At 42.1% G+C, this 15,382-nt stretch overlaps 1 protein-coding gene across 1 annotated transcript in view; it reads right to left on the bottom strand.

Annotated features, from left to right (window-relative positions):
* Nucleotides 1-12,763, bottom strand: part of LOC124803290 (hemicentin-1-like) — a 112,630-nt gene extending 99,867 nt beyond the window's left edge. The window contains exon 1 of the mRNA XM_047264473.1: nt 12,592-12,763. Coding sequence (XP_047120429.1) covers nt 12,592-12,763 — 172 coding nt within the window. The remainder of the gene's footprint in view (nt 1-12,591) is intronic.
* Nucleotides 12,764-15,382: the final 2,619 nt, after the last annotated feature.

Below are 15,382 nucleotides of genomic sequence, written 5' to 3'. Positions count from 1 at the left end.
TGTGCTCTATCAAAACATATGTTTTTAATGTTTGAATTTGTTGCCGACCGCTGTGATCGAGCGGTTCTAGGCGCTTCAGTCCGGAACCGCGCTGCTGCTACGGTCGCAGATTCGAATCCTGCCTCGGGCATGGATGTGCGTGATGTCCTTAGGTTAGTTAGGTTCAAGTAGTTCTAAGTCTAGGGGACTGATGGCCTCAGATGTTAAGCCCCACAGAGCTCAGAGCCATTTGAACCATTTTCTTGATTTGTTTGCTGTATCTCGCCTGCTCGCACTATTCATCACGTTTACTTGCAACGGTAACGTATTCTTTCCACATAACGCATGTTCTATGAACAATGTATAGTATGACAACTGTCAAGACTACAGAAAAAGTACAAACATTTCAGTGACTGGATGGACAGTTCATAATGCGGTGAAAAAAATTATATTAAATTAATGGCAGAAGGGGGATTCGAACACAGGTCGTCTGCTTGACGGTCTATCGCCATAACTACCTCACCACAGCGCTACCGCTATGCAGACGCACCCATTGTTACACTTGTTAGCTTTTCTGTTTCTATTTTGCTTTGTTTTGACAGTTCAGTCCACTTTTTTCCTGTCTGTATGCTTGAACTGTGCTCAGTTTTTCACGGGCTATCTACTGGGCCACCTTACAAGTAAATCTGAGGTAGGTGCGATCGGGAGTTTCTCTTGTTAGTGATATACCACTTCCTGGGCGCACCTCACATCTAGTGCTGGTCACTATTCTGGGCGCTACCACCGGCGTCGGGTTTGCAGGGGATAGGACTACTCCACAGCCTGGATACAATGGGCCACTCTTCCCTTAATCAGGCTACATGAGTTTTGGTCTGGGCCGACTATGGATGTGGACAAGAATTAACCGTTTGATGTGCTTACAATCTGCTCTGGAGCCTGACTGGCCTAATTTTAATATTATTTCGTGGGGCTGTTTTAGAGCTCACAAAACCAGGTATCAGTCGGCGTTCCACACGAGGATATGTTGCACGCTTTCTAAGTCACGCACTTGCTCACAAAAGCCAAAACCACTGAGCCCATCACGCCCGTGCAAGGGAAACGCATTTACCAACTCTTTCAGTTTTCCATAACAGAAGAGAAAATTTATTGATCACGGAGGATGATTCACTCCAGATATAGTACATATAACACCTTCAAAAACTCAGCCATGCCCCTCAAAGCAGGCATGTAATTCTTCAGGCGGTTTTCAGCAAGCGAGTTGTAGAGGCTTTAGCTTTCTTGTGTGATTGTGACCAACAGTAGATATGCATCACTAGCGCTAGCGCTAGATATAAGACGGACACTATTTGAATATATATTCCTATAGGAGGTAGTATCGGTCAAAATTTCTGTTATGCACTGAGCACAATGACGTTACTACCAACCACAGACGGTGAAGCCAGCAAAGCTGTCCAATACCTAAAAAACAAGAAGTCATTATGCTTAGATGAAGTACCCATGTGTGCTGAAACAATGCACACAGAGTATACAATCTTCCTTAACAAACATTATAAATAAATCATTCACATCAGGGAAGTTCCGTACTTCTGCTAAAGGAAGGTAAAGCAAACGACAGAGAAAACTACTGGCCTATTTCCTTGTTTTCACCATTTTTAGAAATAATAGACTCAATTATAATAGACAAATTAACGATTTACTTGAATAAATAGAACCTTTTAAATGAGTAGCATTTTGGTTTCTAAAGCGGCTGAGGTAAAGCATCTGCCATATTAGAATTCTCAACAGTGGCACTTGATGCTCTTGACAAAGATTGTGTCGCAGACATATTTTTAGACCTTTTGAAGCCTTCGGTACTGCTGGGTATAAGATTATTCTAAATAAGCAAGATGTTCTTGGCATAGAAGGCACAGCTAATGGCTGATACCGCTCATACTTAGCAGACAAGATACAAACAGCAGAGATGACATGTATCTCAAATAAATCTAAACTTTTGGTAAAGCACTTATCAGAGGCAAAATACATTAATGTAGGAGTTTCTCAGGATAGTATATTTGGACCAATTGAGCCGTGTGCGGCTCGCGTTGATGCCGTTCATAGCTTGGCATCTTGTTATAGCGATAGTGGCGTCTCGTTTTCTTAGTGCGTTCACTGGCGCCACTACGTTTGGTCGCCTTGTCTGTCCGTGAGTGGCAGCAGCAGCGCTTTTCGATAGCGCGTACTGTGGTACCATCTTTGGAGCGACCTCTAGTATTTCCGAGTCGTCGTGTGTCGAGTGAGCTGAGTTGGGACGGAGCAGCAGTGAGGACCGGGCAGCCAGTACTCGCTCGACCGCTGGCGACACACATGCACTGTCCGACGGAAGAATGTGGTCACGAGAGTGTACGACCACTACAAGGACCGGATTCAGCGAGTTTTAGCTGAATGGACCGTGATATTCGCAACTTTCACTTGTGTGTGTGTGTGTGTGTGTGTGTGTGTGTGTGTGTCCGTCGAAGTGCCCTCATGGCAATAAGTTGTCAGTCGACGATTTATACTGTGATCTTTCTCCTGCCTGACTTGAGTGGGGATGACCGTTGGTTGGCCGTTTGGTCGGTCGTCGTAGCGACGACGTGCATTTGGTCTTCCGACGGCTTCTGGTTTCTCTGTGGTTGTGCCGACTTATAATTCGTCCGTGTTGTTTCACAGTGACTGGTTTCAGTATTGTGAGTTGTCGGTAGAATTGTTTTCCCGGATCCGTGTGTATCTTGTGGCTTTGAATGAGCAGTTATTTTAATGCTGCCTGCGTACTGGATTTGGTGAGGAGTTGCGAACGGACATCAGTTCAGTCGGGGCGAAGCAGCGAGCAGGTCCGTGCAGCGCGAGAGCAAGCGGGGGCCGCTGGCGGCGCGCTGCCGCTGCCGGATCGAGGAGGGGTAGCTGCGGGAGCGACGACTTCGTTGCACACCGAACCCTGGACGATTAAGTTGAGTGAAGAGTTAACTGCTAATGCAACCCCGCCTATTCTGAGATCTCGCCTTTGGTCGGCAGGTTGTTGCTCCCAGGGCCGCTGAGCCTGGTGGCAACGAGTGAAGTGTATCGAGGCGGTGAAATATTGCAGCCGTCTTTATTTGTTATTCATCATTGAATTTAGTATTATTCTTATTAGTGAAGTGCAACCAGCGGTATTTTCTGCCTTGTGGCCGCTAACACGCCAGTTACCTGCCACAGAGGTTAGCGTACTTTTCCAGCAGTGTACCTTTCCTCGTCGTATTGACGCTGTCCGACATGGCGTGTAGTTCGATAGCCTCTTGTATTGTACTTTGCATATTTTTTGGGAGGGCTACCTTGGTTCTAGTGTTTCATTCGGCCTTGGGTGTTTTCTGAAGATGTAGTGCTGTCTGTCTGTCCGCCCTTGCCCGAGTATATTCCATCGTTGTACCGGTGATCGGATGTTAGGCCGATTGGTTAGTCGGTAGGTCGGCGCTTAAGCTGCCCCTAGTTTGAGTTGCCATCCTGTTATGTGAGTACAAATCTTGGCTGCCTGTCTCACCTTACCTTATGTTTGAGTTACCTTCCCAGGCCGACCGTTGGACCACTTGCTGAGAACAGCTTGTCCTGATTCCTTAGATTGTGATGTTCGTTTCAAAGATATTTGTAATTTTCTAATTATTGTTGCTGTGGCCTTCAGCCAATCAATAATTTCACGTCTTTCGTGATAAGGCCTTCAGCCGTGTTACAGTTTGTTTTAAAACGAAGTATTTATCTTAATGAGTGCTATTTGGAATTTTTCTTCTGACTTCTAATTCAGGCCATTAGCCATGTGTTATTTGAAGTTGTGTGTGGCCTTCAGCAGAGCAATAATTTCACTTCTTTCATAATAAGGCCTTCAGCCGTGTTACAATAAGTCTTTTTTAAAGCAAACTTGTTTCGAAAGCAAGGTATTTATTTTAAAGGTGCTATTTGGAATTGTTCTTCTCACTTCTAATTCAGGCCTTCAGCCGTTGGTTATTTGAGGTTATTGTTGGTGGCCTTCGGCTCTAAACATGTGGAATTTTTTTTCCTGCGATAAGGCCTTCAGCCGTCATACAGTCAACTGTGCTTTTTTTTTAAGAGATTATTTTCAAATTTTAATTTCCTTAAATAAAGTTTACGTATTTGTTGTGCAACCGAGAGTAACTATATTTTTTTTATCGCTCCGAGCACTATGGGACTTAACATCTGAGGTCATCAGTCCCCTAGAGCTTAGAACTACTTAAACCTAACTAACCTAATGACATCAAACACATCCATGCCTGAGGCAGGATTCAAACCTGCAACCGTAGCGGTCGCGCGGTTACAGACTGAAGCGCCTAGAACCGCTCGGCCACGGAGGCCGGCGAGAGTAACTGATTATGGCCCTGTCCACAACCGTAACCTTATCCTGCCCCATCCTGAGAAACCAGTTTTCACCAATACCTTTCCTTATACACATCAATGACTTTTACAACAGTGTTAATGACGGGAGAAAAGCTCTTTTTGCTGATAACAGTAATATTATTTTCACTGCGAAAACAAGAGAACTCATTAGGAATAAACCCTCAGAGAAGTTAACAATCGGTCAATATGTAATTAAGTGGCATTGGGCACTAAGAGAACAAATGCAGCGAATTTCAGTTTGCAGAGAAAAAATGACCTTGTCAGATTAAATGCAGATAGTAACTTCAAGAAAATGTCTGGATGGAATCCTACTATAAGACCACGGCCGACTCTCCCATCCTTGTCGAAATAGACCTGTATGTAAATGCATGTATATATGAATTAGTGTTTATGTAATTCTGCAGACTTTTTATAAGATAACGTGACACTGATCTTCGACAGTGTTCAGTCGACCGTGGACATCCACGAAGAAGTAGACGGGTCGAAATGTCGATCGTATAGAATAAACATAATGCGGCCTAACAACCCAGAAGGTTTTGTTGTTGTTCTTAAAATGTAATACCAAGACATGTTCAATATCTTAGTGAAAAAAGACCTATGTATGGATAAAACTATTGCTGCTGTTACTACCAATACTGCTATTCCTATTACTACTATTATGTGATCGGAAACCAATACCGGTTGAGATATGATAGTTTTACTAGTGACGAGTAATGTGTAGTATTTTATGCTATACGCATGATTCACGAGAGACGGCATAGTAAGTTACCACAACATACATAAGTGAGCAGATGCACATCCTCGAGAAATCGTGGAGGTGAGGCTTAAGGATCAATGTATGGGCTAGGAATTGTGACAGATTCATAGGGCCATACACTTTACCAAACAATTAACATGGTTTCAACAATGAAAACTGCACCAGCTACTTATCTTTTGCTGCTTAGCACGACGCGTTTCGAGAATTTACTCTCACTTTAAAGTGAATTTGTGCACTTGTTTACAAGAGAATGTTTGGTGATGTTTGGATGGAAGTGTGATTTTCTGCCCATCTTGCATTTTCTAAGTTAGATTGCTATCGGAAAATCGGACAAAATGAATTTTTGATTTTTTTTTAAAATGCTAATGTTAGAAATGGTATTTATGTTTGTTTACCTACAGGTATTGTGCCTCCTCCATTATGCAGAATATCACACACACGCAAATCATCACTTACACTGTTTCCAAAACACGCGGCAAAGATATTACGACACTATGGCTTCACAAAGAGTTTGTACACAGTAAGAGTTGTTACAGGATTTTGGATTACATTATATGTATGAGGATGTAAATAATAAAATATATTTTTTACCACTACTGACTACTAACTTGTTGATTGCATTTTTTGTTCTAATGATAAAATGTACGTGCCTCATAAATATACATAATGCGACAATTTTCATAAAGATATACATTTCCTCATTAGAGAAAAAGGGAAAAGAAAAAAATGTAATCGATAATTTAGTAATCAAGGTGAAAAAATACATATTATTATTTACAACATATATCATCCAAAACATTGCAACAACTCTGTGTACAAACTCTTGGTGAAGCCACAGTGTTGCCGGCCGCGCTGGCCGAGCGGTTCTAGGCGCTACAGTCTGGAACCGTGCGACCGCTACGGTCGCAGGTTCGAATCCTGCCTCGGGCATGGCTGTGTGTGATGTCCTTAGGTTAGTTAGGTTTAAGTAGTTCTAAGTTCTCGGGGACTGATGACCTCAGAAGTTAAGTCCCATAGTGCTCAGAGCCATTTGAACCATTTTTTGAACCACAGTGTCATAATACCTCTGCAGCATATTTTGTAAACAAACAGTTGACGATTTACGTGTGTGTTATATTCTGAATAAAAAAAAAAAACTCAAAAATTCATTTTGTATAATTTTCCATTTGCAGTCTAACTACGTAAAGACGCAAGAGGGGAAGAAAAGCTCACTTGCAAACTTCACCAAACATATTCATGTAAAGAAATGCACAAATGCACTTTAAAATGAGAATAAATTCTCGAAACGCGTTGTGCTAAGCAGCAAATAATAAGTAACTGGTGCAGTTTTCATTATTTAAACCACGAGTGACACAGTTGCAGGCTTCCCCAAAGCATCTAATGCAATGAACGAAATTGATATTAACGAGGTGCTGTGTATCACTGATTTCTCCGCAACGAATTATCAACGCTACTGTTGAGTCACTTTTACAGAAAGACAACGATTGTTGCTGACGCGCTGCATGATGTTAAAGATTTGTAAACAACGATTGTAGTTTATGCACAACTGAGTACCACTCCATTTTTTACGGGTCCATGTGCCATGGATTGGTCGAGGAGGTCTGGTAGTACGGCGTCACCGTTCACTGGATCTGAAGCCGTTGGGTTTGTAGCTATGAGGACATTTAAAGGGAACGCCCAGCCTACCGACAACGTGCAGACGGTACAGGAGCGTGTAACCAACGAATGGGGCGCAATCACAATAGAGCCAGGTGCATTTGAAAGAGTGAGCGATTCACTGCGTAGAATGGCTGAAGGATATGTTAGGATACATGGTAACAACATACAGCACTGCTTACAGTGTCTACTTCTACGTAACAAGACGGAAGGGAGGAAAATTTGCCCGTATCTTAACAGGTATTGGTTTCCCACATATTATTATAGATACTACGCTTCTAGTTTTGATCAGCACCCTTCCTGTAGGAACATGACGCTTCCTTTAAAACACCCTGTGTGTCTATATACACCGCATGACAAAAAAGCAAAGCACCCAAAGACGAGGCGAAAACGAAAGGATACTTCAGTGTGCGACATTATGGGTTGTATGGGAATGAGCATGTGTTGTGGATTACGAAACAAAATACAATCCCTCTCTCAGCTCGCCGAAAATCAATGTTCTAAACTGTTAACGAGTTCTTTATCAGCTCTGAGCCCCAACGTGTTACTGGACGAAAAGATTTACCCTCACATTACACAACACAAACAGTTCACTCGGCTCACATAAATATAGTTTGACTTACAAATTTGGCTACGTTTCGTCTATGGGGCTCCAACTCACAATGTACCCAATGTTCCACAGAAGTAAATTTGGAAATTTGTGGACCAATGCCCGAGGGAGGACCGAACCTCTAACGGGGGGAGCCGCGCGAACCGTGACAAGGTGCCCTCGACCGCCCGGGTACCGCGCGTGGCTTTCACGGAAGTATTTAATATACTCGCAAATTTATGGAGGATTTACTATGCAAAAATCACGTACACACTCACGTATTTTTCAAAGTTTCACAAATTCGAGTTCATTTCCAATAAGAATACAGAAACATCGAAAATCACAGTTGACAATAAATTAATTTCAGAGCATGACCGAGTTTCTTAAGATCTTGGAAGCCGTTGAATAAATTACTATTAATTGCGCGAATAATATTTAGTAAGCCGTTTAAGTTCCATAGTATATCGAACTATAAATTCCACAACGGCTACACACTGAAGCCTTATAAGTGCGGCTTGTAACACACGCCACCCGAAAAGTAACAAGTTCGTGAGATGCCGAAAAATATCTGTTTCTGGAAGTAGTAACTCTGAATAATTCACACACGCGAACTAGTGGCTATTTCACCGCTCATCCGATAAAACTTTCTCCTTACACAGCCTGACCGCCTCCAATGGAGCCCGAGCCTAGGCTCCCCTCCAGATTGCCGCTGTTCACCCAGGAAACCTCGATCAGGTATCACTAAAATTGCTGAAATTTTTAACTTTAACCTTTAATACACTTATGATGTATTAAATTACACGGCAATTTTCCGAGAAATATTGGGCTGTTATCGGCTTTCTTTTATCGCCATAGTTTATTTGTAAACAATAGTTTCTTTGGTTTTCCTCCGTTTTCGGATTCACAAGTCTAAATATTAACAGACAATTTAAATTATACGTTAAAGAATTTCCTTTATAGCTAAAGTTACAGTACTGCCGCTACTTTTATATTTCTGTTTATTTAGTGAGAAAAGCTCTTTTAATTGTGCGAAATCCACTTTTCGGCCTCTCATTTAAATATGTGAATAATTTCAGTAAAGATGCTATCATAAAGATGCTATCACAGACCGATACAGTTCTACGAAATATATCCGTAGATACCTCTTTTGTTGCAATCGCATAATGCGTTGCCGAGATTTTCTCTTTCATGGTTCAAGAATTGCTTATAAACTTTAGCTTACAATAACTTATAAACTAATGCGGATATTGAAGGCGCGTCTTCACATTCGAAAACGTCCATCTTCTCCTCTTAAAATCAGCCCACTGGTTCTTCTGCTAGACACATGGTCCAATGTTTATTAATTTTGAACTGAGCTTTAATTCTGCACTGGACCCGAAAAGCGGCCATGAGAAACGAACCGCCTTTGTGGTGCCCAACGGAAGGGTTTCCCCGGTCACCGTAACGGCTTGTGGAAGTCCAGAGACAACCCCATCTGTGGAGCATAGTGTGAAACTGACCCTCCACGTGCTTCTGTGAAGCTGATTTCAGTTGTCAACATGAATATGATCAGCTCTTTGCCGCCGTCTGTGCGTCCCTGGTCGCGTGTTTGTGATTGAATAAAGTGTCTCTTCCTTTTACAATAGGCTGTTGTGTTACAAGGGGTTGAGAGGACACGTGATGTTATTTCAGTGATTATAAAATCGAGTATGAGTCCACTTATTAGTATAACGTTGTTCCACCTGTGGCCTGCACTGATTCGGATGGGAAGGGTGACATGAAGTCCATTGTATCTTTTCTGGGGAACGCTGGTGCATAACCGTTGTAACTGGTCCTTGGTATCCGGTACCGGCGGCTAAAAAAAAGTGTGAAATCGGGTAGTGAAAAATCAGGAGAATTGTGGTGTTGAGATTGATTTCAATAACGTACATGTGCTGGCTAAGGAAGCCAAGATTTAAAGAAGAAAAGTCCGAGAAGTGATTGAAATTTTGAAGAATGCGGGTAACTTCGGTAGAGAAGACTGCTATGTTTCCTGCATCGTGGCTTCTAGCTATCAAAGAACTGAATACGCGGCCGCGGCGTGTGAGCAATACGAACAACGCCCTGGAAGCCACCTCTACGGACAATAATATTTTGGAGAAATATTCCCCTTATCTTTCTCTGCGAATTTCGCTTCTAACCAATGATGACTCACCAATATCAGCAGGAGCAATTTTAATCAATAACTCTTCTCTAGCACTACTGCGTTTCTAACGGCTCATCATGGTTCCCCAATAGCAACCACAAGAGATTTGGTCAATAACCCCTTCTACGGAAATGGCGTGGGAATACCTCACTTATTATTCAATGACGATGGCATACCAATAGTAGCCACAAAAATGTTTCCCAATAATCTCACTTTTCCAGCACAAGCTGGACACTTCTTTGACAGTGTTCAGTCAACAGTGGATACTACAAGATCCTGAAGGAGATCCGAACAGAAGGGTCGAAACGTCGATCGTTTAGAAGAAATGTGAAGTGGCCTAAGAATCCAGAAGATTTTAATTTCATGTTACATATATTTGAAATAAGTGTGAGATGTGCATAAGCGAGCAATGCCACAGGCAAATAACTCCACCTAAACCCTTGGATCGATTTCAACCAAATTTGTTACACGTTCTACTTACAACCTGGAAAGAAATATTGTGGGGGAAAGGACTACAAATTCTCTATTCGTGTGAGGGTGTCAACGTGAAGAGTGAAGAAGAGAAGAGGAGGAGATGACAGGTAGAGGTGGGAGGGAGATGGGAGGAGGTGATGGACATAGATGTGGGTGTGGGGGATGGACAGAGAAAAGGGGGAGGGGTAAATTTACTTGGGGGAGGGATTGACAAAGTGGGAAGGAGCAGATGGACAGAGAAAGGGAAAGGAGCAGATGAGCTAATAGAAGATGGGAATAAATAAATACCCAAGCAATGCTGGATACTCAGCAAGTAGTTTTTATGTCTTGCGCTGTTGTTTCTTGGTTCTTCCTACAACTTTTCCAGCACAAGCGCGGGAAAACTCCCCTTCATAAGAGAACGTGACAGTGTTCAATCAACAGTGGGTACCACAAAATCGTGAGGGAGATCCGAGCACAGAAGCGCATGGTGGAAACACATTAGTGTAGTAAGTTGTTTCGGAGTCACAGACTCACGCTTTGTACTCTACACAGACTCATTTCCGATGTGCCTTCCAGATACGTGCACTTATACATAAACCACATAGCCAACGTGGTAGCTAGTAGTATCTAATTGGGATAGAGAGACAGGGGTCGCGAGATAAACGTTAACATGTTACACGCAAGTTCTATGAACCACATTCTTCTTTCAGTTTAGGGAATACTTGATTCCCAAAACAGTTTCACTGTGTGATAAGTGCGGAAAAAGGATACTGAGAATTAACGGTGAATATTAATGGGTGACTTAATTGGGCCCGTGGAGACTCGGTGTCACTGAAACAGACACTTCCGCTCGTTGAGTATCGGATAACGCGTTTCTCCGCAGCAAGAGAGCCGTTTTCATTTTCTCCTCCTTCAGAAAGCAAATGGCACCATTCTGGAGCAGGTTTCGAAACTTCCATTTTTTTTAACTATTAGTCACTCCACCGCTTGTACAGTGTGCTCGATATACTGTGCCAATATTCTTATCTGTAGCTAACTACTACTGCCAATAACCTGCGTAGTCTGTTCTGTATTTTCTAGTCTGCGTCTGAACCTACTGTTTTTCATCTCTGCTGTACCATATAGTGCCAAGTCAGCCACTCCATGATGCTATAACACATATCACTCTAACCAGTGCCGTCATGGATAGGGTTCTTTCCTGGTTTTACTTTATCGCCTATTCTGTTTACAATGGGCACTTCTTCATTTGGTAGTCCATATGTCCACAAAACTTATGATTTTTCGATAAAACCGAATTTAAAATGCTTCCATCCTGCTTTCCGGATTAGTGATGAATCACGTTTCCTTTCCACGCACTTCTGTGCACCAGCCATACACTTTCTGACTCACCACCACATGAACCAACACTTGATACCAGTAGAGTTCTTTTGTTGAAGGAAGATGTGCCAGTGTACTGATACTTTGCTTGCTACGACTATCCTGCGTAATCTTACTTCCTTTCATAAGCGTCCGTCAGGAGAGGCGATTGGGGGGACTTGCCCTCTCCTGGAAGCTGTGGCAAACTTTTTATTAATTTCAAAATTACATATATTGCTAGAAATGATTCAGGTGATTCTACTAAACCGCTTGCTTTTAGTAAATTTCTTTTGTAAATACTGCATTGTTTACTAATCAGGTCATTCACGGTATTTTGTAGCGGCGGCGGTTTCGGCGTTATTTTGGAATCTTAACCTACCAAATGCCGACTGGTGCAGGAAAGAGATGAGCGACCTAAGTGATGCTATGTTTCAAGATTCACATGGGACACGCAGGAGCCAGTATCGACCAGGAAACAATACGATTATCACTGAATTTGCAGCATGATGTAGGTCTTGCTGGGAACATTGAGTTCCTGGCCGTGCACCAGCTTGACGCTATGGATCTCTAGAAAGTCCACATCTGCGTCTGAGGATCGGCAGTGCTGGTAGCTACGACAAACAGCTGTCACTGGTGTGGACAGCAACTATGGTTGTTTCCTCAGAAGCTATCACGACATGAGGGGAAACTACGTCGGCAAGAGCTACAGTTCGACGGGAAACGGTGCAAACAAGAAGAGAACGATGAGAGTATGAGTGAACGATGCCTTTGTTGTGGAACAAAACGCATTGCAGATTTATGTCCATTATATTGTCAAACTGTTCAGTTGCAGTGTGCAACACTTCGAATGCCTGAGCAGTAGCCAGGACGTCCCCGACTGTTGGGTCTTCTAAATGCAACGGTCTGAAGCAGAATGGATAACAACGATGCTTATCAGAAAGTCAGCAATGAGCACAAATAAATCTGAACTTCTGACTAGACATCGAAGGTCAGCTGTCACATTTGATAGGACTGACCTGATTTCTTTCGCTGCTGATGAAACTCCATACTGGAAGCCACTACGAGGGTTTACTTAAGATAATAACGATTGAGCATCTCACAACACTGCTGCGTCCGCTCATCATGCAAGTTTCCAAAGCAAATGAAACGTTTTGGTTTTGACCAACAGGATGAACGATTTTTGGAAAGTCGGGTCCTCTATCTGAAACGATGCGAACTACTACTGCAAATGCTGCTCACATGTGTTCCAGTCCTCCTCCGCCTCTTCGAACGGTGGAAAAGCTAGGGGTGCAGATGGATGAGTCAAGGGTAGTTGCAGAAGAACCATGGCATCCTGTGAAACTGTAACCAACTGACAAAGCAAGTCTAGCTGCTGTTGCTGTTGTAACAACTGAACCAACCACAACTCCATTGTGCTGACAGGCTACAAGCAGAAATGAAGCAACCTTGTCACCAAAAACCGTAGTATCTACAATTTTTGATTTCAAGAAATACAGCAGCAATGACAGAACATCAGAGCTACACACAGTAATAGCTGGTGGATTTGAGGTACAGGGCGATGCCGTGCAGCACCAATGAAACAGCCAGAAATTCCAAATTGCTTTATTAGGGCTCCATGCTGTGGCTCAACACGGGAAGCGGCAGCGAGGCTGAGGCATCCACTGCCTCCGGTATATTGTCGCCCTACAATGCTGGCAGAGCAGAGCGTTGGTCGGCCAGTGGCTTGTGATGCAACTGCCTGTGCAAACAGTGACTCCGCGACCTGGCAGACTTGGCTAGCTTGTAACACTTATATCGATCAAGAGTAAGATTATTTTGAGTAATTGTGCATCTGCAATTTATGAAGTGTGTATTCTGTGTTGTTTGAACTACTTACTCTATGGCAAGAAAATTGGAGTTTTGTAACGTATACACAAAAAAAGCAAAAGAATATGTTGTAATTTTAAGTTGTTATAATATGAAGACATTTATGAAAGAAGTATGTTTGTTTAAAGCTGGTTCATGCTTAGGACACGTGTATTTGTAACATGTAAACGCTTTAGGGAAGTCCTTCCGCAACGGAAGTGGCGTGGCGCGATGTAAAAGGTTGGGTTGGCGGTCGAACTGAGCGGCTCCTTTGTGTGAACGGCACGTAGTGTGTGACTAGCCCTAGCACGGTACACCTCGACGGTGCTAAGACAGGCATTGGAAGCTGTATTAGAAGGGATTTACCGCGGCAGTGGATCTGACTATTATTGGGTATTCACGGAATAATGGAATGGCTCTAATACGTTGAAAATCCGACGCCAAGAAGAGAATTTATAGAGCGTTCGCACATCAAGAGCCGTGGGTACAGTTAGACGCCATTTCGCCTTCCACTAATCTTCGCCACTGCTTCATAGACTTCATACATTCAGTTACGTAATGTGTATTGGCATGCACCAGTTTTTTGTGTGTTGTTTCAATAATAATCACATAAAACGTCAATTCGTGTTCGAAACTGTAACTTCAAACCTAACCACGAACCTACGCAGGTTCCTCACCTAAGTGCTACTAAACCCGAGTATCCTGATTTAAATGAACAATTCTGGCATTCACGTGTTTGAAAGTGATTTCATGTTTGAAGTAAAAGGAGTAGCAAAAGTAAAAGTAAGAGTAAAATTTGATTGCTTTGTTTATGGACTACTCCAAGTGAGATGGTTAAAGTAGGAAGTTTAAGTACAAAAATTTAAAGATCAATCAACAGGAGAGTGAAAACCTTAATTATTTAAAAGCTAAAACCATAAAGTAAAGTTGGGTAGGCTATTGCTAAAGTATCCTTAGTTTATTATAAAATATAGTTTTGTAGGATTACAGTGCAAGATTATGTAAATACAGTATTATTGCCAAGAATACCTGCTTCACAGGTGGTTAAAGTACAAGCACATATAAATCTTTAATGAACCGATTTGCGGTAATACTATTAGATGAAAAGTTATGCACATTTTCAAAGATAGTGTAGTTTTGGTACCCATCATGAATGGTTCCTTTTGAAGTTAATTAAACCCAGTGTCGCATTTTATTACCTTGCAAAGTAATTTTAGAGATAGTTTTTACTTTAGAGATAGCACTTTTAGACATAGTTTTCACTTTTGCAATAATCAAAGAACCTTGGCTAGTGAAACTATACCAGTTTATGGGTCCCCGTCATATTGTTCTCCTATTAAGAAAAAAATGAACTATTACTGTTGCTAAGGAAAACTGCCATATGCAGAGGAGCTTAAAAAGTGTATTGAAGATGTTATTAATCTTTATCTGTATTCTTCATGTCAGTCAAAAGAGAAGCCCCTCATGTCCAAAATTAGTTATGCACTTCATGCAGCGATGTTTCAGTATTTTGATTAAGTAACGCTAATGATTATGGTCGTCATTAGTACGAGCTCGGTGCAATTTTGCTCCCCATAATTGACTGGTGTGTGCGTTATTGACTGCTGCTACACACAGCACAGAGTACACTGTGTCAGTTTGTTTCCTATTTGCTATTAAAAGGGAAATCTCATCAAAAGTAACTTCAATAACTAATATCCAATTTTATCAAATATATATTTCCAAATCAATGCCCCTAATTAGGCTGGCGACCATTCATTCTTATTTTTTCATTCACTTATAATTTTGCCACTTCTGTTAACTCCCAAGATTAAGGCCCGTTTGGTTTTACAGTAAACTTCATAAAATTCGAAATTGTAGTCCGATACCCTTTTCCATTAGACACACGCAGGTCGAACTTTGAAATCCTCTCAGAGGGCAACATTAGCATGTTACGTCACGTTAGTGTTATACGTAGCTTTTCCCGTGACAGAACTAAAGGTTCAGTTATTAGCGAATAGTGTTAAAAGGTTTGCACGACCTTGTTGCAATGATGAAAAGACTCTCGCGCAACGACTTACCGTGCTTTTGTTCACAGCCAGGTCTCCGTAGACATTCTGCAAGCGTCTATGAATTTCTGCGATGCTCTGCTTTCACGCTAAGAGAAACTGGATGACAGTTCTGTAGTTGGAAAGCATATCCGTTA

The sequence above is a fragment of the Schistocerca piceifrons genome, chromosome 6 (assembly GCF_021461385.2).
Source record: "Schistocerca piceifrons isolate TAMUIC-IGC-003096 chromosome 6, iqSchPice1.1, whole genome shotgun sequence".
NCBI classification, from domain to species: domain Eukaryota; kingdom Metazoa; phylum Arthropoda; class Insecta; order Orthoptera; family Acrididae; genus Schistocerca; species Schistocerca piceifrons.
The sequence above is the reverse complement of the archived record's forward strand: the minus strand, read 5'-3'. Positions and strand labels throughout refer to the sequence as shown.